This window comes from Rhinolophus sinicus, chromosome 14 (genome assembly GCF_057876585.1).
Source record: "Rhinolophus sinicus isolate RSI-liver-muscle chromosome 14, RSI-T2T, whole genome shotgun sequence".
Classification (NCBI taxonomy): domain Eukaryota; kingdom Metazoa; phylum Chordata; class Mammalia; order Chiroptera; family Rhinolophidae; genus Rhinolophus; species Rhinolophus sinicus.
The window spans coordinates 153,011,929-153,038,417 of NC_142514.1; the positions used below are offsets into that span (position 1 = coordinate 153,011,929).

Genomic DNA, 26,489 nt, shown 5'->3' on the forward strand with positions numbered 1-26,489 from the left:
GAACACGGGTGGTACCTTTGGGGTGGGTGGGAAGCTCCGTTCAGGGTTGGGGGAGTTGGCAGGCTTCCCGCTGCTGTTCTTTGCCTCCCAGTCCTCTGTGGGATTGCCTGGGTCCCCAGTGCGGAAGGGGTGGTTGCCCAGCACCTCTTCCAGTGCCGAGTGCAGTGGGCGGGTAGGAGTGAGGTCTTGGGCGGGAACAGATGGTGGGAGAGGGATGGGAATGGGGGGTGGAGTGCGCTGCACCCAGGGCGAGGATGAGGCACTCACATGGCCTGAGGACGGAAGGACAGGGGGCGCGGGGATCTTGGAGGGTGGATTGGGGGGTGGAGGGTGGGGCATCACAGGCAAGGCAGAGAGAGTCTTGGGAGGATAGTAGAACATGTCCAAGGGGATGTCATCCAGGTCAGTGGTGTGGAGGTGAAGCCCGCCTGCGAAGCGTCTCAGAGGTGGGACCAGGGGAGACACAGAAGGCGGGGGAGGCGGGAGCCCTGTGGTCATCTGGCGGGTGGTAAGGAAGTTCTGTAATCACCTGACGAGTGCTCCACTTCACGATACATCTAGTATAACGGTCTTCTAATCTATTTCTCTTACTGCTGGAGACCCACCACCCTCAAACCAGAGCCACGGGGGTGTCACTTCTCTGCCACCTGAGCTCATACCACGCGGCCAGTAGGGAAGGCCCAAATGCAAGAGGGTCCCACGTTATGCCATATGTGGGTGATAAGTAAGGTGACCGTATAATTTATCATCTAAATTGGAACACACATGACAGTGAAAAGGGCACTCGCAGTAATTTCGCCAGGACAACGGGCCTAACTGGGATCATCTCAGATGAGCTAGGACTTAGTGGTCTCTCTGGAGATAAGCCCAGAAGACAGGTATGTTCCCCTCCTCCAGAGAGGAAGCAGGAGTGGGCTGGTAGGGGTGGCCCTCGACAGTGGCCAGCCTGCCTCCTGCTGTCCCCAGGGCAGATCATTCTGAAGCAGCAGGACAGTCTATGTGGAAAGAAGGACGCTGTTACCTCGGAAATTTCATTATCAGCAGAGGAAATCTGCTCAAGGCGCGTCTGACAGAGCCTTTCTACCCAATACTGAATCTTTTCCGATTCCTCAAGGTCTTCCCGCTCTGTCTCAGACACCTGGGACCCAAGGCCAGCACAAAAAGAGGACAAAAGGCACGCCTGAGTCACATGTGGGCAGCACACTTGCATCAGTAACATAAAAGCATATCTTTCAAACCCCCAGAGGACTGTTGGGTGTGTCAACTGTCTAGACAAAGATCCCAGCTTGTTCCCCTGGGCCCAGAGGAGGCGGAAACAATGGGGAGAGGGTTGACTAACTCCACTTGTAGGCAAAAATCAGAGAAGGGGCTCAGGCGTTGCATGAGATTAGCTGGCCCCCAGCATCTCCACAAACCCTGAGGCTCTTCAAGAATGGTTCTTTTGTAGGCTCCCAGCACATTCTCAGAGTTTAACTGGACTCTTATTTCCTCCCTCTGGGCTGCCTTGTTTATTTTGTAGCCAATTTGTTCCTCATGACAAGACCTAATGCACTTCACATTTTCCAGGACTCCTCTGGTTTTTTAATCTAATCAGCTTGGCATTTGGTTCAGGGAAGTATTAAAGAGAAGCAGAACCAATGATATCTCCAAAAGCTAGGGAGTTAAGGTGACCCAGCTCGCCTAGGAAGTAAGAATTACTCACGCTAGAAGACAGTTTTGGGCATGTATCTAAGGGGACAGCCTTAGATACGTTCCTGGGTTGAAGAGGTTTAGGCTCAGACACACCCTATGCTGATGGGAGCAGCTTCAGATTCATAGCCTGATTAATTGGGGGGTAGCCTCAGACACCCCGCTGTACAATGGGGTTAGCCTCAGACTCATAGCCACACCTCGGGTGGAGAGGCCTCCCCTTGGGCTCACACTCTGGTGGGGTGGGGGTGGAGGGCACAGACTCAAACTTCTAGCCCACTGTATGGGGGCTAATCTAAGTCCTACAGTCGAGGCAGAGAGGCTAGCCTCCAATCCATACCTCAGCAAGGAGGCCAGGCTCAACCCCAAACATACATCTAAGTGAGTCTCAGTGACTCTGGGCAGGTGGGATGAGCTCACTCTCCAGACAAAGGAGAGGGGCAGGGATCATTCTATCCTTGGACTCCATTTGGGGAGAACAACTGCCAGCTGGTTACCTGGGACTGTGGTAGGGAACAACCACACCGAGTCCCGGGGTGTTCAGCGGGCCCGTGAGCAGGACACGTACCTCCTGGGCCAGCCGGTTGATCTTCAGTTGCTTTTCCTTTTCCAGCATTTCCTCTTTCTCTTTGTAAAGCTTTTGCTCAAACTCCAGTTCCTTCTTATTCTTTCTCATCTCCTGCAAGCTGTCATCATACTTGGCTTTCTTCTTTTCCTTTACTTTCTGAGCCGATGTGGCATTTTTTATATGACAAGGGTTACAAGGCAGTGTGGATACTGGCACAGCACAGCAACAGGGCATTCAGTCCTCAGACAACACCAGGCAACCACCCCAGCTCTGCCCCTCTGCACTGGGCATCAGGCCTTAGGTTTATGACAGGCAGGCCACTGTCACCCATTGCAGAGTGGGAGACACATTCCCTTTTCCAGCCAGAATGGGCTTACTAGTTCATTAACTAGCTGTGTGACGTTGGCTAAGTTTCTGAACCTCTCTGGGCCTGAATCACTTCTTCTCCAAAAATGGAAGAAATACCTGCCCCACAGGCTTGCCATCCAGGGCCAATGAAATAACATTTATAAAAAGAGATTTGTAAAGACTAAAACACTGTATAAATAAGAGGCATTGTATTTATTTCCTACCGTGTTTCCCCAAAAATAAGACCGGGTCTTATATTAATTTTTGCTCCAAAAGATGCATTAGGGCTTATGTTCAGGGGATGTCATCCTGAAAAATCATACTAGGGCTTTATTTTCCAGTTAGGTCTTATTTTCGGGGAAACACGGTATTATCTGAGCACATGCCTTCTCCATTATCTGGAGAGAAAGGTGTCTCATGTTCAGACACCATAGATGTATCCTGGGAGATTCTACAGAAAATCTGAGAGAACTGGCATACCTCATTTGTAGAGATCCTCTCTGTCCTGAGTTAGAGGAGATGGGAGCCAATCTCAGACCTGGGAGCCCAGAGCAAAGATTTTGCCGTGATGCTTAAGCTCCAGTCCATTTCATTCTGGAGATTCCACCATTCCCTCCGAACTAGGTCTCAACTTGTCAAAAACTACAGAACTGGGAGATGAGGGTGTGGAGAGAGAATGGCCTAACTGCTTTACCTGGCTGTCAGGGTTCAAGAAGACTTAGGGAGAGAGGTGCAGGGCAAAATGACTCCTTATTTTTCCTGTTGGAATTGGACCAATAAAACCTACTTTCCTGGCTGCTTCTCCCAAGGGGTTGCGGGGGAGCCACGGAGTAAGGAAGGAAGAGAATTAACATTTATGGGCTGCCTACATGCCAAGGAAATTACATTGATTATTTCATCTGTATGTATTATCCCACTTTCTTGATGAAAGGGCTAAGGCTCAGAGAAGTGAAGTCCCTTGCCCAATGTCAAACATCTAGTAAGTAGTGATGCCCAGATTTGGACCTGAGTCTTCCAAGTCCCACAAATTTTCTACTGTGTCCAGATGAGCTGGGAGCAATGGAAGCGTGACAGGAGAGTGTGTCAGCCCCGTCACACACAGCATGGAGGACAGAGCTAGCACTCCAGAGAGGGAACAGCAGAGAGATCAACCTCCTGGAGAATTTCTGGGGGAATGAGGAAACCTGCCTGTTCATTGAGCTCACCCCTCCCCCAACAAGACTTCCTGGGTCCTCCCCTCAGAATTCCTGAATCATCCCAGTGTCCAAGGCCAGGAATGAAGAATTGAGTTTCTCAGCAATGGACACTCAACTTTGTCCATAGTTGGAGGGATGTAAAGGGTCGTTATTGACCTGTGACTGAGTCATCCTACCTCCCCTTCTAAAGACAAACCCTACCTCCGTGCATGGGTCATGTGCTTTGGAGATGGCCCCCCATCTCGGGGATGGGGACCCACCCCCATAGTAGTCTATAAGCCACTTGAGAAAATGGTTCTAATTGCTTCAGAGTCCTGCTTGGTTGCTTACCTACCCTGTTCACTAGACTCTTGGCTCAGTTGAAAGTGAAATCTCTGCCATAATGTTCTAGATTCAGACAGCAATTCCCGAAGAGGAGCCAGAAATAGTCTGCCTGATGGCAGCTTGCTAGAACAAGGGCATGGCTCCTACAGGGACCACCATGATCGGAATGGTCATAACACCACCAGTGCTACGATTTTAGAGCCAGGGCTCTTGGGTGGGGCAGGCAGACAGATGTGACAGTCTCTGTGCCACCTCCAAGAAAGCAGCGCCTGCTTACCGATGCAGAAGGGCAAGTTGTGGCATAGCATTGTCAATTGATCTCATACCAGCCCTCTCCAGATGGGTACTTAGTTGCCATTCATGTGCTTTCCTGCCACATGGTGGGCTCCTGCAAGCAGGGTTAGTCACAACCATGAATCCTTTAGGCCCTGGCATAGACTTTGTCGGGCTATAGGCCAGGGGTCTGAACTCTAGAGGAACTTACTGCCAGAGTAGGAATCGAAGACACTGAGTCTTTAGCTTTTCAAGTAAGTGCAATATGTGCATCGATGGTCATGGCCGTAGACAGCCACTGGTGTTACTTGGGCACTGGGTGTCCCAGCTGCAGGGAGACATAGCATCTTGTGTGGCTCTAGAGAAAATGATGACGGGTTTTTCAGAGCCAGCATGAGGGACATGATCCTGTTGTCCTTTTAGCTGCCAGTTAAATTCATGGCAAATATTCCTTTTGCTCTGGACTGAGAGGAGAAGCAGATGGGGTGGATGTGTTCTTGCTGCTACCTAGAAGCAATTTTCCTCTCTCGGAAACGAAATGAAAACCAAACTACCAGCTATTTCTGGAAGGGCTGAACTAATGAACAGGGGAAAACAGGTCAACTTCCTTAACAAAAGCACTTTTCAAGCTACATGATCTCTGATGGGAAATGTGTGTGTGGACGCGTCGCACACACAATCTTACATTTACCCAGTTAGTAGTGCCTGGAAAGGACGTTACCTATCCATCTGCTTTCCTTAGCTTTGCAAGTGAAGTCCTGTGTGTATGTGTGTGCTGTCCTTTCTAGCTGACGTCTAGTAGAGACAGTAGGTAAAGAAGAATCAGATATCTAACCCAGTAAGGCATCCTAAGCCATAGAGTCAGCCTGCAAATCAAAAGGACAGTTTCACGAGACCAAGTCCTCTCTGAGACCATGGTGGTATAGAAAGGAATCCCCTGAGGGCCACCGTCCTATTTCATTCCATGTCATACCCATTACGGTCTGTGCTCCTAGGGAAAGAGATTCACCTCCATCAGAAATAATACTGCTGTCTCTTATTTTAACAGTGTCATGTTGGTGGAAGGGGATAGATGTCCCCGGCACACCAGAAATTCCCATTTGACAGGCAGGGGGATGTTACATGTCATCAAAGTCACCCTGCTGCCAGTGCTTTGGTTTCCACAGGACTGCCATCCTACCAGAAAGAGCCGGTGGAGTGACGACACCTACATTAGTTCACTCAGATTTATGGTGATGCCTGGTTTCCAAATATCAAGTCATGTTGAATGTCCCATCTATAGATATCACCCGTGGCATTTTCATAATCAAATGCTAACGTGATTTAGAAAGCAAAAGGATAAGAAAGGTTTCTGGGGCCTGGAGATACAGTAATAAGATTTAAAGAGAAAATCCAAGGCCCCGGAGACCAGGAAATTGCATTATCCTGGGCATATGTAAAGATATTTCTAGGAGAGAGTTGTGATTGGTGTGGCTCTTTGTCCTAACCCAAGACAACAAACCCCCGCCTCGGCAGCCAGTCTGTCTGGCACAGGCGGTCTTGTAATCTGCACTATGAACACTGAACCTCATTTTTCACTCTGTCTGACCTCGGCTTCCGGTCTTGGCCTCTGGTTTGACTTGACAGAGACACAAAGCAGAAGTTTCTTGTCGTGTCCCTGCCCCTGTGCCCACTGGGGCAGGTGCTGACCCCGTGGGTGCCTGATGGTATTTGGGCAGTTCTCACCCCAGGAACACTTTCCCCCCACGATGGCTCTGTGACAGCACCTTGCCATTTGATGTCAGCCTGACAGAGAGGTGCAGACACGGTTAGCTTGCAAGTGAAAAGGCTGGGTCACACCATTGAGAGTTGACAGGAAAAGAAACACTGTTTGGAAAACGCCAAAACCCACAGCAAACTCAGCAGCAAAACAGCACAGCACACAGCCCTGTCCTACCTTCCGGAAGGATGGGAATTTGCCATCGTAACGATAAAACCACCCAAAGGCTGTAACAACACAGAGAACGAAGTAGTGAGACGCAGTTCAGTTCAGCCAGAGTATCCAGGGCAGAGGCCAGGAGCTGGCTCTCAAAGAACTTGTGGCTTTGTGAGATGAAGAGCAGCACTGGTGGATCCAACAGCAAAACTACACCCTCTGATTCTCCACTTACCTGGCCTCACCTGGGTTGTAAAGCAGGCCTAAGGCCATCTGAGAAAGGCCCTGATTGCCAGTTTAGGGGCCCCTGCCAACTGCCTCTCCCTAGGACACTGGCTTTAGAAGTTAGAGCCAGAAAATCAAAGAGAAAGTCCCTTGTGGAAGGATGAGCTTTTCCAAATCATAGCCACAGTGTGCCGACACAAAGCCCCGTTGAAAGAGAACGAGGCCTCCCCTGACCGACATCTGGTCCCTCCATCCAAGAAACGGCTCGAGAAAAAAGGGATCCTGGGTCTCTGCCTAGAACTGCTGTCAGAAGGAACAAAACAGTCTTGTTTCATAGTGTAGGCCATATCCCCCATTTTCAATATTGAAAGAGAAAGCAATGATGGGGGTCAGCTCTGGGAAGGACAGCTCAGGCAGCAGTGGGTAGGAGACTGGCCTCCAGAAAAGCGTATCCCCATCCAGGCCAGATAAGCAGGGCACCAGCCCCCGCCTTCCCCAGGCAACAGCATGAGCGGGTAATACCTCAAATCTGAATCTCCTTGGGCCAGTGGTGATGGCTTCAATAATTACCCACCATTGACCAGCCTGGGTTCTAGAACAGGCTCTCGAAAGCCCCCTGCTGAACCAAGCACTGCCCCCTATTTGCTGCACCTTGGGGAGATCCGAGGAGAGGCCCAAGCAGCAGAGGAAGGACTTGACATTGGGCAGTACTTAAATATTTGAAACAGTGGTGCAGTTGTACTGATACGCACTGCTGACATTTCAGCCTGGCCATGAGTCCTAGTCTCAAGGTTTCATGTGCAGTGTCTGGACCAAGCCAGGGCTTGGAGGAGCTTCACAGACTCCAGTGGTCCCCAGCACGTGCTGGCCCCTTGGAGCTGGGGTCTGCAGGGCTGGCAGGAGGAGGTGGGCAGGGCAAGCAGAGCAGCAAGGCCAGGGAGCGAAGCGGGGGCTGCAAACCTGCTCTCCCTGCTTCTCTGTGCCTCTGTCCACGTCGTCAGCGGGCTCAAGCTTGGGCTCCACTCCCTCATCATCTACTTGGGAAAAGAGGAGGAAGCTGGTGAACCAAGAGGGATTCAGGAGACCAAGGAGCTGGGGGTGCTTCCCAGGAGTCTGAGGACCCGTGATCAGCTTCCTCTAGGGGAGCTGTGAGGTCAAGGGCAGGAACAAGACTCAGAAGCCTGGAGCAAAGCTTTCTTGCTCTGGGATGGTACGTGCAGTGCTTTCAACTGTGGTAGCTTTAGTTTATCTGTAAAATGGGCTAACAACAGGGGTCTCTGATCTGACAGCAGAGTGGGAACCATTCTGCAGAATGTTCGGCTGAAACTTGGGAGGTGTGGCACAGAGAGTGGGAATATCTGAGTACTATACATGTTTGGTGCCAAGGGCTTCCAATGGGAGAACAGAGCCTCCTGGCTTCTTACCACCTCTGGAGCTCTGGGTCCCCAGGGGAAGTTGAAGCTGTGTGGCTGGGTGGGGGGTCTTGAGGAGACTCCAAAGGGTAAGGGGCATATGTGGCCAGACGGACATGGCTTTAGACATAATGTGGAGAATAGTAAACCATCCATTCCAGTGGTCTCCAACCTGGACTCCGGCCTCCCTGGAGACTGAGAGGTGGTGTATGAGTCTGCTGTGAGCTGCTCATTAATATTTCAAAATATTAATTAGAAGAACTTGCCCATTAACCTATGAAGAGGCTACCTGGGCTAGATTTATGTTCCTTTATGTTAAGTCACTTTGCTTGTGGCTTGATTTATGTTTATTCAAGAGCAGAATACTGATATTTCCTCACTAATAAGAATGACCATTTAATCAAACAATGGGAACGCAAATGATTACTTTAATAGTTTGGAAAAAAAACTCAACTTCCAAACCATGGGATCTCCTGGGCGTGGGGACTAATTGACGGGGTACTTGCTGGGGAGAGAAGGCTGGGCATCCCTTCTTTAAACATTTTCCTCTCTCAGGCCTTTTCTAGCTCTGGGATCTTTAATAAAAAATCCCCCTCTTGTTGCTTTAGCTACGGAAATTCTGGGGGGCCTCTGTGACAGTGTGTCCCAGACTTGTGAGCTTGGTGGAATGCTGGGGTTCTGCTGGGTCAGCCATGGGTAGGCAGGCTGAGCCCCTGGGACGTGTGGGGGTGAAGTCAGTCCCACTCACGTCATTAGGATGAGCAGCTTCATTTTCCAGGTAAGAGATGCTCCACACGCTTTCCTGACTGTTCACACACGCAGGGCCCATCCCTCACAAGCACAGACATCTGAGTCAGGTTGTGGGGACAGAGTCCCAGAGAGCAGTTTCCAGGCTCTCGGCCTCACATAGAAAGGTGCTGGCTCAGGTAGTAAATGGCCATCAACTGTGATTGGATGGCCATCAGCTGTGGCTAGTTGACCGTCAGCTGTAACCAGTGAGCCATTGGCCACTAATATAACTATACCATGGCTTTGCTAGCAGCATATGGGGGCTAGCAAGAAGATGGTGGCTAGGCTGGCAAGCGCGGATTGCAGTTAGGATGGCGGGTTGCGGACAGTGTGGGTCCAGCCTCCAGTGAGACTATAGTGCCACCAGCGAGAATATAGTGGTATGACTCCCCTATCTATGGCTCCGTGGGTGTTCCTTTTTGGCCTCACCACATCCTGCGTTCTTATGTGGGGAGCGGGACAGGAGACCCCGCAGGCCGCCCTGCGCGACAAATGGCACAGCGAGCAGGGTCTCCCGCACGACACAGGTATAAATTGTCGGCTAACTGGGCCCCAGAATTGAAGAGTGGTCAGGAAGGAGCTGAGTACGGCTGGGTCCTATTGGCTCGACACAGCTGAGACCATTGCAGCCTCCCAGGAACGGGGAGAAAGGCAGAAACTGAGCTGACTCAGACGCCTTCCTGCATTTCCTGACTTATCTCTAAATTAGAATTTAGAGATATGCTGGTACATGTGGAGATGGATGGAGGTGGCAGATGCCCCAGCACAGAATGGCTGACTCTGGTCATCAATTTCACGCTTCACGGCATTTCCTTAGAATACATTTATATCTTGAACAAAGGGAAAGTTTTCACTCCTTTTATTCACGAAGCTTGATTTGGTTTAAAAGCACTAAATAAATAGCTGGCCAGAGAAAGCGTTTTTATTTTCTATAGTTTATGAGAGGATGTGTTTGTGCTGAAGCCAAGACCCAATTTCTAGGAAAGTACTAAATTGACTAGGATTACTTTCATGAGAAGCAATTAAAATCGATTTCTCTCCTTCTGAAGCTCCTATTTCACGCATAAGAGCAAATTAGCTCCCTGTCTAAAACACAGATTGTTCACTGGGAATTTAGCTCTGGCCACAACCTCAACTAATACCCAATGTCACGGGGAAGGCTGATGAGAGCGTGCTTTGTCCTTCCGAGAGGCCCCTGAGATGGCACTGTGCCCCGCTGCCAGGAAGGGGGCTGTTTGCCCTGCACCAGGGAGGAACGCGATCGGGCGATCCAGATGCCCTGAACCTTTTCGTTGACTCAGGCTGATGTCCCTCTAGTGCGTGGGCCATGATTCAAAGCTGGGGCTGGAGCTGTCCAGACCCCATCACAGGAAACCAAACGGCTGCCACAAGGCAGAAATGGGGAACCTGGGTTCTTGGGTGCAGATTCACCCCCTATCTGGAGATTCCCAGGTCAGCTGAGCACAATCAATACTCAGTAGAACCTGCCCCATAGGTCAAGTAGAAATAAAAACAGCTGTCAAGTGAGAGGAAAGGGCCTACTAGGCATCCTGGGCTTGCCCTGGACTCCCCACCAGGCGCCCCCTGAAGAGGCACTGAGATTGAGTTCCCCACTTTGTCCTGGTGCTGTGAGCTTGCCCCTTGAAGAGACATCCTGGGAGGTGGGGTTGAGAGCAGGTGGATAGAGCAGCAATTGGTTGGGGCCTGGACTGAAATGGGAGGTGAGAATGCAGGACAGATGAAGAAAGGAGATGGGAGCAGCACACGGAGCTGAGGCCACAGGATGCCCGCAGTTTGGTGCCTGAGAGGGGTCTCACAGCACTCTCCCTGCCTCCATTGTTGGAGAAGTGGGACTGTGCAGGGTCTGTGCACAGGGATGCAAGTGGTAGGGGCACGTCAGCTATGCTCCTCCTACAGTCGTCCATCAACCTTGGACCACCAGTGTCCTCTCTAGTGGGAGCCCCTTCCCCTCTTTCCTGCTGCTGTTTCACCCCAGCCTCAATTCAGAGCCAAGTAGGAAGACAATCCCATGAGTGGTTCCACCTTTGGAACCAATCCCTCCTCAGTAGCCCAAGGGCATGGGGAGGGGTCTGCCTGCCTGAGTCTGTGTTGTGGGGCAGACCTGGGACAAGGAGGGCAGACAGATCCTGCCCGCTCTAATGCCCTGGCAAGTAGCCCCTGGCACATGAAGGAAATGCAGCCTAGAGAGCCATGGGCTATTTACCTGGGGAAGTGGTGGTGGGTGCAGGGGGACCAGCATCTCTGTCTGGACCCCTCAGTCCCCCAGCCCCAGAAGGAAGCACCCTCCCCCTGGCACATGATACATACACTTTGGCTTGCGAAGCGAGAGTGGGTGCACATCACTGGTGATGATCTTAGGCGAGAGCAGCTGTTCCTTTGAGCCCCAGTCTTCTTCCCACTGCTGCTTAAACTTCTCTTCCTCCTCCACGATCCTGAAATAGAGACCCCCCATGCCTGTGACTGGAGCCAAAACCTTCACAGGCCTACCTTCTCCCTGTAGGGAAACCCCAACCAGCCTGGGAAGAGGCCGCGTGGTTCTAGCTGTGGTGAGGACAATAAAATCCTTGGCACTTGTAATCTAAATCGAGTGTGAATGCCACCCTGGCAATTATATAAGACTATGTTCTAGTTACCCAAATAGGATGGGCTTTACTAGGATTATGGAATGGCTACAAGCAATGGAGGCTCCACCAGGGAACAAGAGGGCCAGGTACACTGGACCTGGAGGTGGCCTCTACCTGGCTACACTCCCAAAACACACTCATGTCCACACACAGACACGTGTGTGCAGACGCGTGGAGCTGAGGCACTCACTGTTCCATCTCCTTCCGGTATCTCTCATTTTCCTCTGCTGCCTTCTGGGCAATTTCCTTTTTCCTTCTGAAACACAAGTGCAGATAGGTAGGTTGGAGTCTATGCAAGAGAAGTTAACTCTTCCTTGCGGCTAATTCCTGATTTGAGAAAGGTTTTCAATATTTCTTCCAGGTGCCCTTCTAAGGATGCCTGGACCAGATCTGCATGCTGAGAAAGCACATCCAACAGAGTCTGGGCCGTGTGCTCTTGTGTGGTTTTGTTTGGCCCCGCTGAGCAGAGATTCTGTGCTGTCGGAGCTGGGAGGCAGGTCAACGTGGGCCACACTCCATGGATCCACCTCCAAACACTTAAAGTGATTAATGATAGGCTGGATCTAGCCCAAGTAAGGTCCTCCCAGAGGAGGACCCCAGACCTCAGGGGCAAAGCTGGGGCTGCTAACCAAGGCCAGGGCTGTGGGCGGAGGTACCAGCAGGGCTGGTCCTCCAAGCTAATTCTGCAATGAGAAAGATGGGAAGATCCTGTCCACTTTCCTTTTCCAAATTCTTATGAGCTCCTAGAATGTATCAGGATTTTGATTTTGATAGTAGTTTTGGATTTATGAATTGCTCACCCAATTTAATCTCTCAATCCATCATCTCATCCACCCCATGTGGGGGCAGGGGGCTTATCACCATAGACAGGGTGGCCAGACTGCCTGGGTGTGAATCCCAGCTTGGCCATGTATGACTTTGTACACTAGTGGCTTACCCTCTCTGAGTCTCAGTCTCCTTATCTGCAAAATGGGTTAATCACATCTATCTTGTAGGGCTATTGTGAGAATGAAATTAAGTAACATACACAGGCCCTAACACAATGCTAGCCACATGGTTGGTACTTAACAAATGTTAGCTATGGCTAGTAGCATCCCCATATTCCTGGGCCTTGGAAATCGGGGGCTCTCTTTGGGAAAGAGGGAGGAGCCTGGAGGTCTGGAGGCAGGGGATGCTCACGCTGACCACCACTGGTCCCATCTGGTCTGAGGATGGGCTTTGGGGGGAGAGGATAAGGGCGGCTCAGTACACGATGAGCAGGAAGCGAGGTGGGAGGGTGCTACGGTGGTCTGGGAGGGTAGGCAAGGGGTGTCCTGGCTGGTCGCACTCACTGCCGCTCCATCTCCTGCTGCTCCTGGAGGATCTTGTTGGACTCCATCGCCAGCCGCTTCTGCATCAGAAGCTCCTGCCGCTGCAGCTCGCGCTGCCGCACCTCTGCCAACCGTTCACGCTCTGTCATGAACAGCTCCCGGCCCTCATGGGGAGAAAAGAGGCCCCTTGCTCAGTCCCCTGGGGAACCTGGGCTTCCACAGCCGCAGCTCTGGAGGCCAAGATGAGGGTTGTGCTCTCATCACCATGGCCCCAGTGTCAGACACTATGGTTTCTGCAGTCTCTGACCCAACTTCTCTCCTGGCTGGGCAGACACCCTCCCCCTCTGCTCTGTCAGAGCTTCATAGCAGAGCCTTTGGCCCTTCCCAGAAGTGTGGGGCAGAAATCAGGGCTCCGAGCCGCTGGGCCTGGAGGTCAGGTGTTATGGGGCCCCCACCAGCCCATTCTGGACTTACAGCTCCAGCTACGACGGAGATGGTCAGGCTGCGGCTACTCTTCAGTATGTTCACAGCCTGTGGGGACACGTGGGCGGTCAGCTGAGGCCTGACAGACAGAGCAGTCAAGGCCTCGAGAGAGCACAGCAGGTTTCAGAGGCCATGGCGGGGGAGCGGGTGAGAAGTGGAGGGCAGAGGTGATAGCAGCCCGCAGATGAAGACCCCACATCTCACCTCCTTGTGGTCCAGGTTGGAGAAGTCAATGCCATTGACCTCGACAATCTGGTCCCCTGTCTGGTGAAGAAATAGAGAGGGGTCAGCGTGCTTGCCTAACTGTCCACTCATCTGCAGCAAAGCTTCCCTACTTGGCCCTTCAAGTGGCTGCCCCTCAGCTGTCCCTGATGAGCAGAACAGTTAGAAATCCCCAGTGGGATCCTCCCAGGGCCCCTCCACCTTGTGTCTTTTTCATCAGCTGCTAACAATATTATACCAATAGTCACTCCTTTGGCTGAATTTATGACATTTAGTTTAAAAACCCAGTTTGTGGACATAGGGGCCTTTGGGCTTCTCATATAGCAAAGGCTATGTTGAGTCATGATAATAATTGGTAGCTAACATTCATAAATCCCTTCCTATGTGCCCGGCACACTTTTATGCATATGTATTAATTCATTTAATCCACACAATGACCCTAGAAGGAAGGTTATTACCTCCATTTTATAGGAGAGGAAACTGAAGCACAGAAAGAGGAAGTAACTTGTCCAAAGTGGAGATTAAAAGTTCTGGCTCTGGCATCAGGCCACCAAGGTTTGAATCCCAGTCCTACTATATTAGGTACATGATCTTGGAAAAATCCTGTACTTTCTTTGGGTCTCAGTTTCCTCATCTGTAAAATGGAAATAACGATAGTACCTAACTCTCAGAAATTTAAAAGGGCTTAGAACAATGTCTAACCCAGTAAACACTCAATGAATGTCAACTCAAAACACTCAATGAATATCAACTCTTTGATTATTATTACATCATTTCCAAGCTCAGGACCAAAGGCTCTCAGAACTGGAGAAGACTGTAGAAAGGGTCAAATGACACACTTTCATTGATGTCTTCCCTTGATGAGGGTGGGTAGGAATCATCAGCCAGTGACTGCTGAGAGAGAGCTGTGTGGGAAGGCACATGCCTCCATCACTGTGCGATCACAGTCTGATGTCGGCCCAGGGTCACTCACCTCCAACCCCACCTCGGCAGACAGGGAGCCAGGCTTTACATTACTGATGAAGATGCCAGGTTTCTGGATAGGGCCACTGGAAATGCTGTGGAAGAGATGGGCAATGCAGGTGAGCCTCTGCCTTAGCACCTGTTCATTCTCAATGTGCTGTCACCTCTGCCTGTTTGTTTAGTGCTCAAGCCCCTCAGGATACAGGTCACCCATGAGCTCAGTACCAAGCCCCCCCCCCCACTGTCTATCTATGGCAACAGCCACAGAAAACTACTTGTAATTCCCCCCTATATAACCCCTTACCCAATACATTGTATCTGCTGTTTCTTTTCACTTTCTAGCACTTTCTTATTCATACCTTAAGACTCTAATGCTATATTCTTTACAAGGTTTTAATCAGACTGCTTATATTACCCCAAGACTAAGCTAGTGGCTCCTTTCTCAGTGCTCCTAAAATACCTACAGCAAAGGTGGCACTTGTGCTATTATTTTCCCCTCCCAGATCTGTGGCAGACATCACTAATCGATCACAGCACTCTTTCCCATCAAGCTTCGATACAGCCTTCGAGTTCTTTTCAAAATAGGGTGGTAGATGAGGGAAAAGGGGATCAAATATATGGTGATGGAAGGAGAACTGACTCTGGGTGGTGAACACATAGTGTGATTTATAGATGATGTAATACAGAATTGTACACCTGAAATCTATGTAACTTTACTAACAATTGTCACCCCAATAAACGTTAATTAGAAAATAAAGAAAAAAGAAAAAAAAAGTACTCTCAGCGGCCACTACTAATTAATTAGATATAGCAAACAGGATAGGAAAACTATTTGCCATCCCTGATGCAGAATGCAGGTCCATTCATGTCCTTGTCACTCTATGCTGTAACTAATGATGTGGCTGGCTTCAATATCAGGCTATAATCTCTTAGAAACGAGAGACTTTTTATCACTTATGCTTGGCAGAAAAGAGTTGAATAAGTGTGAATGAATGGAGATAATAAGAATAACTCACATAAAAATAGCTACTATTTACCAACTGCTTATTACTTGCCAGGCACCAAGCTTGGTACTTTACTTCTGTCATGTCATTCCTCCTCACAGAGTGAATATTATTATCCTCAATTTATAGAGGGAGAAACTGAAGCTCAGCATGGTAAAGTAACTAGTCCAAGGTTCCAAAACTCACAGGTGGCAGAGCAGGGGCTGGCCCCTAAATCTACGACTGTAGCACTTGTGTGCTTACCAAGACTGCCCTGCGAGCTGATGTCTGTTTGCAATTCCTGGGCTGCCTCTTCAGGAAGCCCACCAGGTACTAAGTGGCAAGAGAACAGTGACAGAGATGACCAGAAGGACAGGCTCCCTTTACAATGACTAGAGGGCCCACCAAAGGAACATGGCTCTCAGTTTCCTCACCTATAAAATGGGCCTGTCAGAGCTGTCCCCCTGGCCCTACAGGGCTGTTGTGAAGCTCAGAGGGGAAATCAGACACCAAAAAGTGTTATCAGCAGTAGATAAAAGCCTCCTCAGAAGCAGCAATGAGTGAGGGGAGACGTGTTAGGGGCCTCCTGGGGTCTGCTGGCCATGAGTGAGCCCCAGGGCATGCCTGCCACCCACCTGCAGCCAAGGCCCCGGGAGCCCACCAGGCTGATGAAGACCTTCTTCTCTTTGTTTTCCCGATTCCTAGGGGTGCCCAGGCTGCTCAGCCCGCCCTGGAGGAAGGACAGAATAAGGGTCACTAGGTGTCACATGTGTACAAGTGGCCTCGCGCTCATAATCACTGCTGTTTCCATGTGAGCCAAATGGCCAGTCTGTCCCAGGTGTGTGTATCTGCACCAGTTGGGCTGGCTGAGGGCCCACCACCCGCAGGGGCTTTTGGGATGTGCTGGGGGCCCGGGAAGCCCCTGAGGGCACATCCCTAGAAGAAGTTCCCCCTTTAGGACTGGCTGCCACTCCATCCAGACCCCATCACTGGTAGTCCTGGCTGTTACCTCAGATTCTGACACAAACTGATCCACGTACTGCCATTTGAGGGGCTCATCAGGAGAGCTGATGGGAAGGGAAAGGAGAAGGGGGGGGTCATTAGAGATGTTTGGGGGACCAGGCCCCCAATCCTGAGGAGGCAGCCCCTCTAAAGCCTGCAGCAACTGCTGGCCCAGGGGCAGTGCTGGCCTAGGGGAAGCCAGACCCCAAAGCTGATCCCAGGACCCTGAGCCCACAGGACAGAGTCTGCCTACAGAGGAGGGTCATGCTCACCTTTTCACAGGGATCAGGCCGATGTCTGTGAGAAAAAGGCATGGGGTTAGGATGGCTCCTCTGCCCTCTGTGCCTCCCCGAGGAGCTGGGTTCCCTCCTACCTACCACACCCCACCCCACCATCAGCGTCCCCCACCGTCTAGCCTCACTCACGTCTCACTTTGATGGACACAGTCTTCTTGGTGCGGATGAGGTTAATGACCTCCTCGTGGGTACATGAGGAGATGGAATATCCATTGATCCGAACGATCTCGTCCCCTACCTTGGCCACAGACAGAGAGAATGAGCACCAGGTTGAGGGAAGTCAGGCGGCTGGGCAGGCTCACTGGCGGCTGCCCCGGGCCTGCTCTCCAGGAAGGGGGATGGCAGCTATGCATTCCTTCAGAAGAAATCTTGATATGTGTGTCCTAGAGCCTTGTCACAACCAACCCACCCTCCATCAGCCAGGGGTATCCCAGGGCGGTGGCACTTCCAAGCAGTCTTTCTGCCCCATTTTATAGGGGGAACCAAGACAGCAGGGGAGGGGCACAGAGAGTGGGTAGCAGAGCTGGGAGAAGAAGTCAAGAGTCTGCACCTTCACTCTGGGGTCTCTTTCACCCCCGTGGAATCACCCAGATTCCAGCAGCTCTTGCCTGGCCTTTGCCCCACCCTGCCCCAAGGAGCAGATTCCCCTGCAACACCCTAATGGATCCAGTGGGGAATTTCCATGACTCCTGACTCATGCTTACATCACTGACACACAGCCGATCTCTTTTTTTCCACTCAGTGGAAACTTGATGGACATTTTAATCTACCACAGCCCTGACCTCTGAATTCCTATTCTCGGCATAAGCAAAGAACGGTGAATGAATATAAGGCTTTGGCATACGTTGTCTTGGGTCTGAATTCCTGCTTTTATTCTTATTAGCTGTGTGACCTTGGCAAGTCTCTTGAACTTTCTGGACCTGTTTCCCTCATCTGTAAAATGGGAAAATGCTGTGGTTGCTGTGAGAATTAAGTGAGTATGTACATGTAAAGTTAGCCGGTGTCTGGCACTCCATATGTAATCAATACATGGTTGCTATTGTTTTCATTAGTTGGGCCTGAGCTTAAATACTCGGATCATGTTCCTCTTCTCAGGACTTAAGCCTCATTAGATTGGGAGAGATGAGGGCTGTGGGGCCTGAGAGGCCAGCCCTGGATACAGACGCGTGGTGAGATTGCCCCCTGCTGGACACTGCCTGGGGTTCCTCCAAGCACCTCAGCCCTGGAATCAGGCCTGAAGCTTCTCATTTAATAACTGCAGTGCTGGAAGGACCCTCAGAGGTCAGTAGAAACAGGCCCAGGGAGGTGAAGTTTTGTCTAAGGTCACACAGCCATTAGCTATAAAACAGAGACTGGATCTGGATGCACCTCTCCAGCCTGAGGCCAGAGCAGGTCATCTGGGTGACCCTTTGGAGACTTGTTGGTACATGTGGAGGACGCTCTGTGGGGTCTGGGGGCTGGGCAGACAGCCTCTGAGGGGTCCTCTAGGCCAACTCTTACCCCCAGTCACCTTCTCGCTGTTGCTACCTGGACACTTCCTCACGTGGACACAGACCCTAATCTTCTCCAGGGCCTGACAGAAGTGTCAAGGGGCTCAAAAAGTTGCCATAGGAAGGGGCTCACTGAAGAACTCTTTAGGTTTCTGGGGCCAACTCCTGTAAGGAGAACAGGTGGACTAACTCCTTGCACCTACTTTTTTTTAACAACTCTGTTTCTGTTAATAAGATGAGGAAACTGAGGCTCAGACAGGTGAAATCACTTGCTTAAGGTCACCCAGCCAGTAAACAGTGTCGCTGGGATTTGAAGTCAGGTCTCCCTCACTGATAATAAGCGTTGTCTATTGGGCATCTGGAAGCAGAAAAGAAGGGCACCTGGCCAAGCCTGGCTGCAATCCCCTGTGTTGTGCGCTCTCTGGATCCTTGCCACCTATCAGAGCCCTCAGGTCCCATAGGAAAGACAGGGATTACTGCACCCATTTTACAGCTGGAACAACCAAGGCACAGAAAATCATTCTGCAGCCCTGGACTATACAGCAAGTCGTGCAGCACACACCACCTTGTGCATGGCAGGGGACATAGGTTCACACAGGATACACTTGAAAAAACAATGTGAAATATCTACAGTAGGGAGATAAGAGCAGAGAGCTGGGGGCCCAAGGCTGGGTCCTATTGCTGGGTCCACGCCCCCCCCACCCGTGGCCCAGCCTCATAGGTCAAATCAGTAGTTTGTGTGTGAATATGCTCCTCCCCTGCCTTCCAGAATCTTCCTCTAGCCTCTCTCAGCCATGAGATCTCCCCAGAAACGTGAACCCAGACAGGTGAATGGATGCAGACATTTCCCCCAGCTCCTGTAAATGAAGTTCCCTGTCTTGTTCCTAAAGAGAAGCTGCCCGGGACCCCAATCAGAATGATTCCCACACAGCTCTTGGCTCAGGTTGCAGGATCAGCTTTCCTCTCCCTCTCACTCCCGCATGGAGCCCTGCAAAAAGGCTCTTTGTGCCAGGGCCACAATGAAATGACGATCTGAGGGACAGAGGCACAAAGGAGAGATGAGCCTGTCAGCCCCAGAAAGGGTGGATAATTCATAAGCCTGAGAAACAGGCGGGAAGATAAAACTTTGTTTCATTAAAATGCCCCCATGCCCCCAATCACGGAGACATCATTGAGAAATGCTTATCCTAAGAGGAGAGCTCACCCTGGAAAAAAGAGGGCCTCTGCTGATGCCAGAAGAGGAGCTCATTATGGTTTTTCTCTGGCTGCGTTTCTGGGCTGGAAAATGTGCTGCACAGGAGAGGAATAATGAAGCGACTGAAATTTCAGATGCCACCGGCAAGCCGTGAGACAGGGATTGAGAACAAAGCGTTGTCTGTCAGCTCCCAGTCTCCACCTCCCTTTCCACGGTGTCTTATACCCTTCGCCCCCTGAAGCCCCTGGCTCAGCCGCTCGGATTGAGATGTTGATAACATGCTGGGAGGGGGTGAGAGGGCCTCCTTCAGATGGACATACAAAACACAGCTCTGGGCTCCGGCAGGAGGGAGACCTGGAGGTCTGCCCATCTCTGCTCAGACACCCAGGTGTGGGGACCCCAGAGGAGAGGCACCTGGGGTGTTGAAGAGAGATCCTTGGGCTTGGCAGTTAGGGCACAGGGATCCAAATTTTGGCTCTGTCACTTACTGGCTGTGACTCAAGATCTAAGCCTCTATCAACTCTATAAAATGAGGATGAGACAGCCAAAGCATATAATGGGAACTGATTGTACACATGTTACCTGGCACATTCTAGGTGTTTCTTCCATCTCCCTCTCTGCTTACTTCACAAACACAGAGCACGTATGTGCCTGGCACTGTTATAAGTACTTTATAATATGAATTGATGTATTCCTCATAACAACCTAATGAGGTAGATAGTGTCACCATCAGCTCCATTTTATAGGTGAGAAAACTGAGGCACAGGGTTAAGTGTTTTCACCAAAGTCACGCAACTAATGAAAAGCAAAGCCAGGATAGCCTGGCTCCAGAGTCTGCTCTGAAGCACCATACTACACCAGGATTTCCTTGTTTCTTTCAGTAAAAGGCTACACGTCCAAAGCTTCAGGGGTCCAGATATAACTAGGAGGTAGGGGAGGTGGGGTGTAGTGCAGTAGAAGTAGCCACAAGCCAAGTTCCCAGCTTGACTCAAGAAAACAGACAATTGTCTGCAGCCTGATTTCTACGGGCCTGTGGAAGATCTGTCAGGATGTGTCAGCCTCTTCCTATCCCAAAGTCTCAGATAAGGTGACCATGTGATGCCACATAGTCCAGTGAGTGAGGAAGGGGAGAGGCAGGAAGCCTGAGGACTCCACTCACTCACTTGGAGCCCGACGTTGTCTGCCTGGCCGCCTTTGATGAGGTGGGAGATGAAGAGCCCACAGCCGAACTCGAGGCCGCCACGCACGCTGAGCCCAAGGCCTTCTGGGTGCAGACGGTCCAGACGCACCTCCTTCAGCTTCCTGCCATAGGAGAAGTCGGTGATGGCTCAGCTCTGGCCTGACCCCCAGTGCTGCCCCTCCCACTAGTGAGCGGCCCTGTCCATCCCAGGGTGATCTCTCCTACGCCCTGCCCCTGTCCAGGTGACTTGTCACTTCCCACTCGCACCTGGAGCGCCGGGGGGTCAGTTCGTCGTACTCCACCTGGTGCTTCAGCGGGATCAGGGGCCTGATGGCGTCAAACAGTGGCAAGCGGCTGGGCTCGTTGATGACCAGCTTCAGGTCTCCCACAAGCACGGCCACGTCCATGGTCCTGCGGAGACACGGGGAAGAGGTGGAGCCGCACCCATAGCCATGACCTCTGAGACCCAAGGATTCCCAGAGGAAGCAGTACCGGGCTGTGTCTCCACCCATTGGGCTCAGGCCTTGGGATTGAGGAAAACTCTCCTGAAAAGCCCAGAGCCCCGAACTTAGGCCAGGGGCTTCCAAAGAGCTTTGTTCTCTCATGTGAGCACCACAAGGAAACTGGTGAGGTAAGGATGGTTAACCCATTTTGCAAATAAAATCAAGTCCGGATTCAAACTCCACTCTGCCTCGTTCTGAAGCCCAGGTCTTTCCAGACAGGAAACCTCATGTGAGACGGTGGTGACCCCTCTATACCCCCCACCGTCTCTCACTTAGCCTGCAGCTAAACTCGGTAAATTAAATTCTCCCTTCACAGTACCTCTCACATGCGTCCTCCTCTCACTGCTCAGGCCGTCAGCGCCCCTGGCCTGCACCTCTCTAGCTGCCTGCAGACTTGCTCGCTCTTTTCTAACCTTTTCTAAATGTAAGTCACTCCTCTTTTCAAAACCGTTCGATGGCTACCCACATGATCCATTCTCTCTGGCAGGCTCAGGGCCTCCACGACCTGTCTCCGTGGACCTGCCCCAGCCTCGTGGATGTGTATGGTCCCTGTGAGCCCCGAGCTCTACTCCCCCAGGTTCCTTGTCATTTCCCACTCACACCTGTGCTTTCACCTCTCTGCACCTGGGCTCATGTTGACCCCTTATCCTGGAATGCCAGTCCCTGGTATTCCCACCTATCAGAATCCTTCGTATGCTTCAAACCCTAGCTCAAGGCGTCTTGGTCCTTCCCTCCTCAGTTAGAAGTGAAAAATCCTTTCTTCACATCCTGCTTTTACTTCTATTTATGTTATTTTACTGTAACGTATATTAGAGTTCTTCGTGTTTTATGGTCTATCTCCCCTCTCCAGGCCACGAGTAAGTTGAGGAAAGAAAGTAGATCTTATTCATTGCCAGATTCTGCATGGTACCCAGCAAGGGGCAGGAGCTTATAAGTGTATGCTGAATGAATCAGAAAGTAGGTGGGTGATAAGAGACACCTGATGCTGGGGCCGGCTGGCATTTCCTGCCCTGTCCCAGCAGTCACATTCGATTTGAACCTCTCTGGCTACTTGATAGCCTCCCCCATCAGATTGCGAGCAACCCGAGGGCAGTAATCAGTCTGCTGTGCTCACACGTGTGCCCCTAGCCCCTAGCACAGAGCCACGCACAGAGTGTCTGTGTAAATATTTGCTGGGACAAGTGACGGGTGTGTCCATTTGGTTCCCAGGAGCCTTGAGAACGTGCCTTCCCTCCGACCCCATCTCCCCAGAATGGGATGGGGAGGTCTTCCCGTCTCAGAACCACCTCCACCAGGGCTCCCTGCAGACAGAGGCACCCGGCTGGTCCACAGGCGCTGGACCCAGCACACTTACTGGTGGTACATCCGCAGCACGTCATACAGATAGTCCTTCTCTGCATCATTTTCGATCAGAAAATCCACCTGGAAAACCCAAGGGCAGAATTATAGCTCCAGGCCCAACATCCCCATCGCAGACCCCAGTGAGGGGGAGGCGACTGCTGGGGACCTCCTCAGCATGTCCTCAGGGCTGGGGTTGTGAGGAGAGGAGGGAACCCGAGGCCAGGCTGGCCTTCTGACCCAACACATCAGACCACCCTAACGTGGCTAGGGGAGCACCTCTGCACCTCCAGATGTGGCAGGCCGAGCCTTGCCCCAGGCAGATGCACACACCTGTGCACACGTGTGACAGCAATACACCCATGGCAGCAGTGCTGCCACTCACCCCCCAGGCTGTGTCGCCCGGGGCCAGGGTAGCAACCACAGCGTAGGCTCCCCAATATGGAGGGAGCCCGTTCCTTTTCTTTTTACCTGTTGGTGGCTGTAGTGCCGGATAACTGCTTTCAGAAAGGATTTGGGCCACTCGCTCAGATAGCACATCCCACCCGCCGGAAGCACCTCACAATAGATTTCTTCTGTGTCACCAGTGCCGGGGGCAGCTCCACCCTGTCCCCTCCTGGCCTAAGCTGGGTTCTGGCCCCTGACTTCTGGCCACTCCTTCCCCTCCCCAGGTGCCTGCAGACAGCCCCCCCACACACACACCCACACCCATAGGGGAGAGTCAGGTTACATTATTTCATCTTTGCTGACGTCAATGGCTGGGACTCCAAGGTCAGGGTCAAGCACGTTTTCATGAGCACCTCAGCCCCAGGGGAGCTGGTAGCCCAGTCCCAGATTCCACTCCATAGGGTAGGGTAGTGTGACTCTCTATGCCCTGTATCCTTGGCTCTCTCTTCAGCCTGAGACTGGGTAAGAGAGGGAAGGAGGCTCGAGGGAATCACTGTGCCTCCCTCCTGCAGCCTCCAGCCCCAACAGCAGGGTCCAGGGCCTCAACCCTCCACAGGGAGATGCTGCTGCTGATTGGTCCTCAGAGAAGGGCCAGAGCAGCTCTGTCTCTTTCTATGGGTATCTCAGGGGTTCTGGAAGGCTGGGGCAGTCTGTCTGTCCCAACACACTAGGCCCAGTCCGGGGGATTTCTGGTCTGAGCAGGGGTACAGAGTACAGCTAGCTGGTCTCCACCTGACTCCCCGCTTCTCTCTAAAGTCAGGCTGAGCATTTCAATGAAGATGAGAATAACCTAGGAGGCTTGCCCTCCACTGACTCACAGCTGGGCTTCAGCTGCTACAGAAGTTCACCCCACTTGCCCAATGAGGGCACACCCTCTTTGTCCTATTTTACCGCCCTTCTCCTCCAGGCCAGGGGCTCCCAGCCAGCTGGGTGGTGGGTGGAAGCATCTGCTTGAGTGGATGGTCTTGTATCTTAGGGTGGTATCCTGGGCTCTTGCACACACCGCGTAAGGCTATCTCCCAAAGCCCATCTCTATGAGGAAACAGCCTGGACTCTCTCTCCGTCCTCTGCCTGGGCCTATATGGGGGGGCTGGGGGGGGACCTCCTGAGATAGGCCTGGGCTACCCACATTTGGCTGTGTTAGAGGAGTCTGAGCAGAGAAAAATTCTGAACTCCCCTAGGGTCCGGCGCCAGAATTTTCTTTACCAATTAGATCATATCACTTGTGGTTGCTTAATAGCTTCTCATTGTACCTAAAATCGAATCCAAATCCAAATTCCTTACTTTGACTCATCAAAGCCCAGCTTGGCTCTTCCTGCTACACAGGCCTCCAATCTGTGCCTCCCACAGGCCTCCCCAGCTTCAGCCTCAGGGCCTCGGCGGGTGCTCCTCCCTCTGCCTGGCTTGCTTCCTACTCCCCTGCATGGCTGGCCTCCTTCCCAGGGAGGGCTTCCTGCTCACCGACCCGAACAGAACTCATTCCATCCCCTAGCTCCCGCTCCGAAATATTCCGATTCCTTCATTGCAGCAGTCACAATTTGTAACTTAATGTCTTGCCTTTTTTGTGAATTGGTTTGTTTCCTTCATCAGACAGAAAACCCCAATGAGGGGAAGGATGAGGTTTGTTTGTTCTAAACTCCTTGTGCCGAACGCATGATAAGTGGTCAGTAAATAAGTAGTGAATGGATTTGTCCACCCTGCCGCCTGGTGTGTCCACACAATCAGATGGGAGGAGGGGAATTATGGGAACAGAAGGGGAAAGGAAATAATGTTTGCGGAGTCCCCATGGGCTGGCACCAGGAGCTTTTCTTGGTTTTTCTTCCATTTGTCTATCTCACCAGCCCTACGAGGCCTGGTATTCTCACATCATGTTGCAGATGAGGAAACTGAAGATCAGAGAGGTTATGTCAACTCACCTAAGGTCCCACAGCTAATAAGAGACAGAGTTAAGACTTGAACCTTGGTCTATCTGATTCCAAGGCCCACACTCTTCCTGCTGTACCAATGAGTGTGTGAGTCAGGCCTTCCTGGGAAAAACTCCACGCCCTCTGTAGGCCAAAATTTCAAACCCTTTGCTCTCAAGTTCTTCCTTATCTCAAATCCCCATCTCTCTCTTTTGCACGGCTGAAAAAACCCTTTTCGCTTGGTCCATAATGAGCAAGAAAACAGAAGATCTTTTGAATGACTCTCTGAACCGTGGATGTTCTCTCCAAGGGAAGCATAAAAATCCCACATGCTCTGGCGGAATGAGAACACCCTGACGAAAGCGCTTCTAGCTCAATTCCAGCCTTCGGGGGGCGGGGGTAGGGTGCCATGAGAAAAAGGATAGAAGAGAGAATCTCTTGCTGGCTGAGGCCTCAGGACTAAAGCTCTCTCCCACCCCTTCTTGCACAGATGCTTCCCACTGCATCATTAGGTGTCAGAAGTGATGGACTGTCCTTGGTAGGCAGTTTACACACTGCCTGGAAAGTGGGAGTAGAAGACAAAGGCAACTGCCAATGTTATAGTCCAGGATTCTGTTTTTCTGCCTTCCCGGCCAAGCATAGATCACCTAGAGATGGTCTTTGTGGAAAAGAGCCTGTTCCTGGTGTTCCTGGGCTCCTAGTCCTGGTGGGTAGCTGGCCGATGCTGACCACTTTATCCAGAAATCACATCCTACCAGTCTCCTGTGGCAACAGCAAGTTCAGCTCTTTAGCCTGACGTTCAGTCATTCTCACCAGTTAGGTCACTCAAATCCTCGTCTTCAGTTCTGTCCTTACCTGCTTTCCAGGGGTATCTCCACCATTTCCTAAGTGGGACGCAGGCTGCAGCCAAACAGACCCTTCCCCCAAAACACGGACCTCCTTCTCCTCACTCAGAATGATCCATCGACCTCGACAATTCTGACTTGTCCATTTAAAAAATTACCTATATACCACAACAGCTGAGGAAACATACCTGGATTACGTGGAATGCTCTTTAAATACAAATCTAAGTGATAAATCAAAATAGAGGTCCTGTCACTGCTCTCCTGGTAGTGTCTCCAAAGGACTCAGAGAGAACAGCACTGCTTTGTCCCCTGACCACCCCTCAGGGAAGACACACACCCTTCCACCTCACTCTTTTGGCTTTAAGAGAAAGACAACTGAGAAAGATGGAACTTTCTCTGGAAGCCTGAACATGCAATAACATCACCACCATAATTCAAATTTTGCTTTTTAAATATTTCAATGACTTAATATGGCCTCCCCTCCTCCTGGAGTCTGCGTCCTAGCAAACTGACCAGGAGGATCCGGCCAGCTCCGGTCCGAGGATCAGCTTCGGGAGCGCCTGCTCGAGGGCACTTTGTGCCACTCTCCTGATACCCTGTGCCCAGGTATGTGTAAAGCACCTGCGCACCATAGGCCTTCAACACAGGTGCACAGTGCTCAGTGGTGTCCACTGAATGACGAAGGAACTCCAGCTGCTCTAGTCTGGAGCCTCCCTTCCAACCACTTGGCCAGTCCTGGGGTGACCACCTCCCGGTAACGTCTCAGCACACGCCTGCCGCAGCTCCTGGATCTTTCTCCTCTTAGCTCAGTTCTAGCTCATCACAAAAGAGTAATTCCCACATCCATGCACGATGGACTGCCCTCCCTCATCCCCCAACCCTGCCTTCATTGAAGGGGAATGCAAGCCCTCTCTTCTAGAGTCTTTCCTGACCATGCACGGCCC

General features: G+C 51.5%; 1 protein-coding gene across 10 annotated transcripts in view; it reads right to left on the minus strand.

Moving 5' to 3' along the window:
* USH1C (USH1 protein network component harmonin) overlaps window positions 1-26,489 on the minus strand; it is a 47,349-nt gene that overhangs the window by 14,870 nt on the left and 5,990 nt on the right. For 2 of the 10 annotated variants that reach the window (XM_088791660.1, XM_088791663.1), the window contains exons 1-18: window positions 22,821-22,927; window positions 22,366-22,433; window positions 20,776-20,919; window positions 20,492-20,630; window positions 16,773-16,881; window positions 16,620-16,644; window positions 16,355-16,412; window positions 15,981-16,075; window positions 14,373-14,457; window positions 13,382-13,441; window positions 13,169-13,225; window positions 12,716-12,858; window positions 11,575-11,640; window positions 11,068-11,192; window positions 6,335-6,384; window positions 2,258-2,413; window positions 1,022-1,138; window positions 16-498 (exon numbers count right to left, since the gene is read on the minus strand). In XM_088791660.1, coding sequence (XP_088647786.1) covers window positions 16-498; window positions 1,022-1,138; window positions 2,258-2,413; window positions 6,335-6,384; window positions 11,068-11,192; window positions 11,575-11,640; window positions 12,716-12,858; window positions 13,169-13,225; window positions 13,382-13,441; window positions 14,373-14,457; window positions 15,981-16,075; window positions 16,355-16,412; window positions 16,620-16,644; window positions 16,773-16,881; window positions 20,492-20,630; window positions 20,776-20,919; window positions 22,366-22,433; window positions 22,821-22,889 — 2,049 coding nt within the window. In that variant the 5' untranslated portion in view covers window positions 22,890-22,927. Of the gene's footprint in view, window positions 1-15; window positions 499-1,021; window positions 1,139-2,257; window positions 2,414-6,334; window positions 6,385-7,498; window positions 7,576-11,067; window positions 11,193-11,574; window positions 11,641-12,715; window positions 12,859-13,168; window positions 13,226-13,381; window positions 13,442-14,372; window positions 14,458-15,980; window positions 16,076-16,354; window positions 16,413-16,619; window positions 16,645-16,772; window positions 16,882-20,491; window positions 20,631-20,775; window positions 20,920-22,365; window positions 22,434-22,820; window positions 22,931-26,489 lie in introns of those variants that run through there. The other 8 variants (XM_088791668.1, XM_088791662.1, XM_088791667.1 and 5 more) reach the window with 6 other exon arrangements.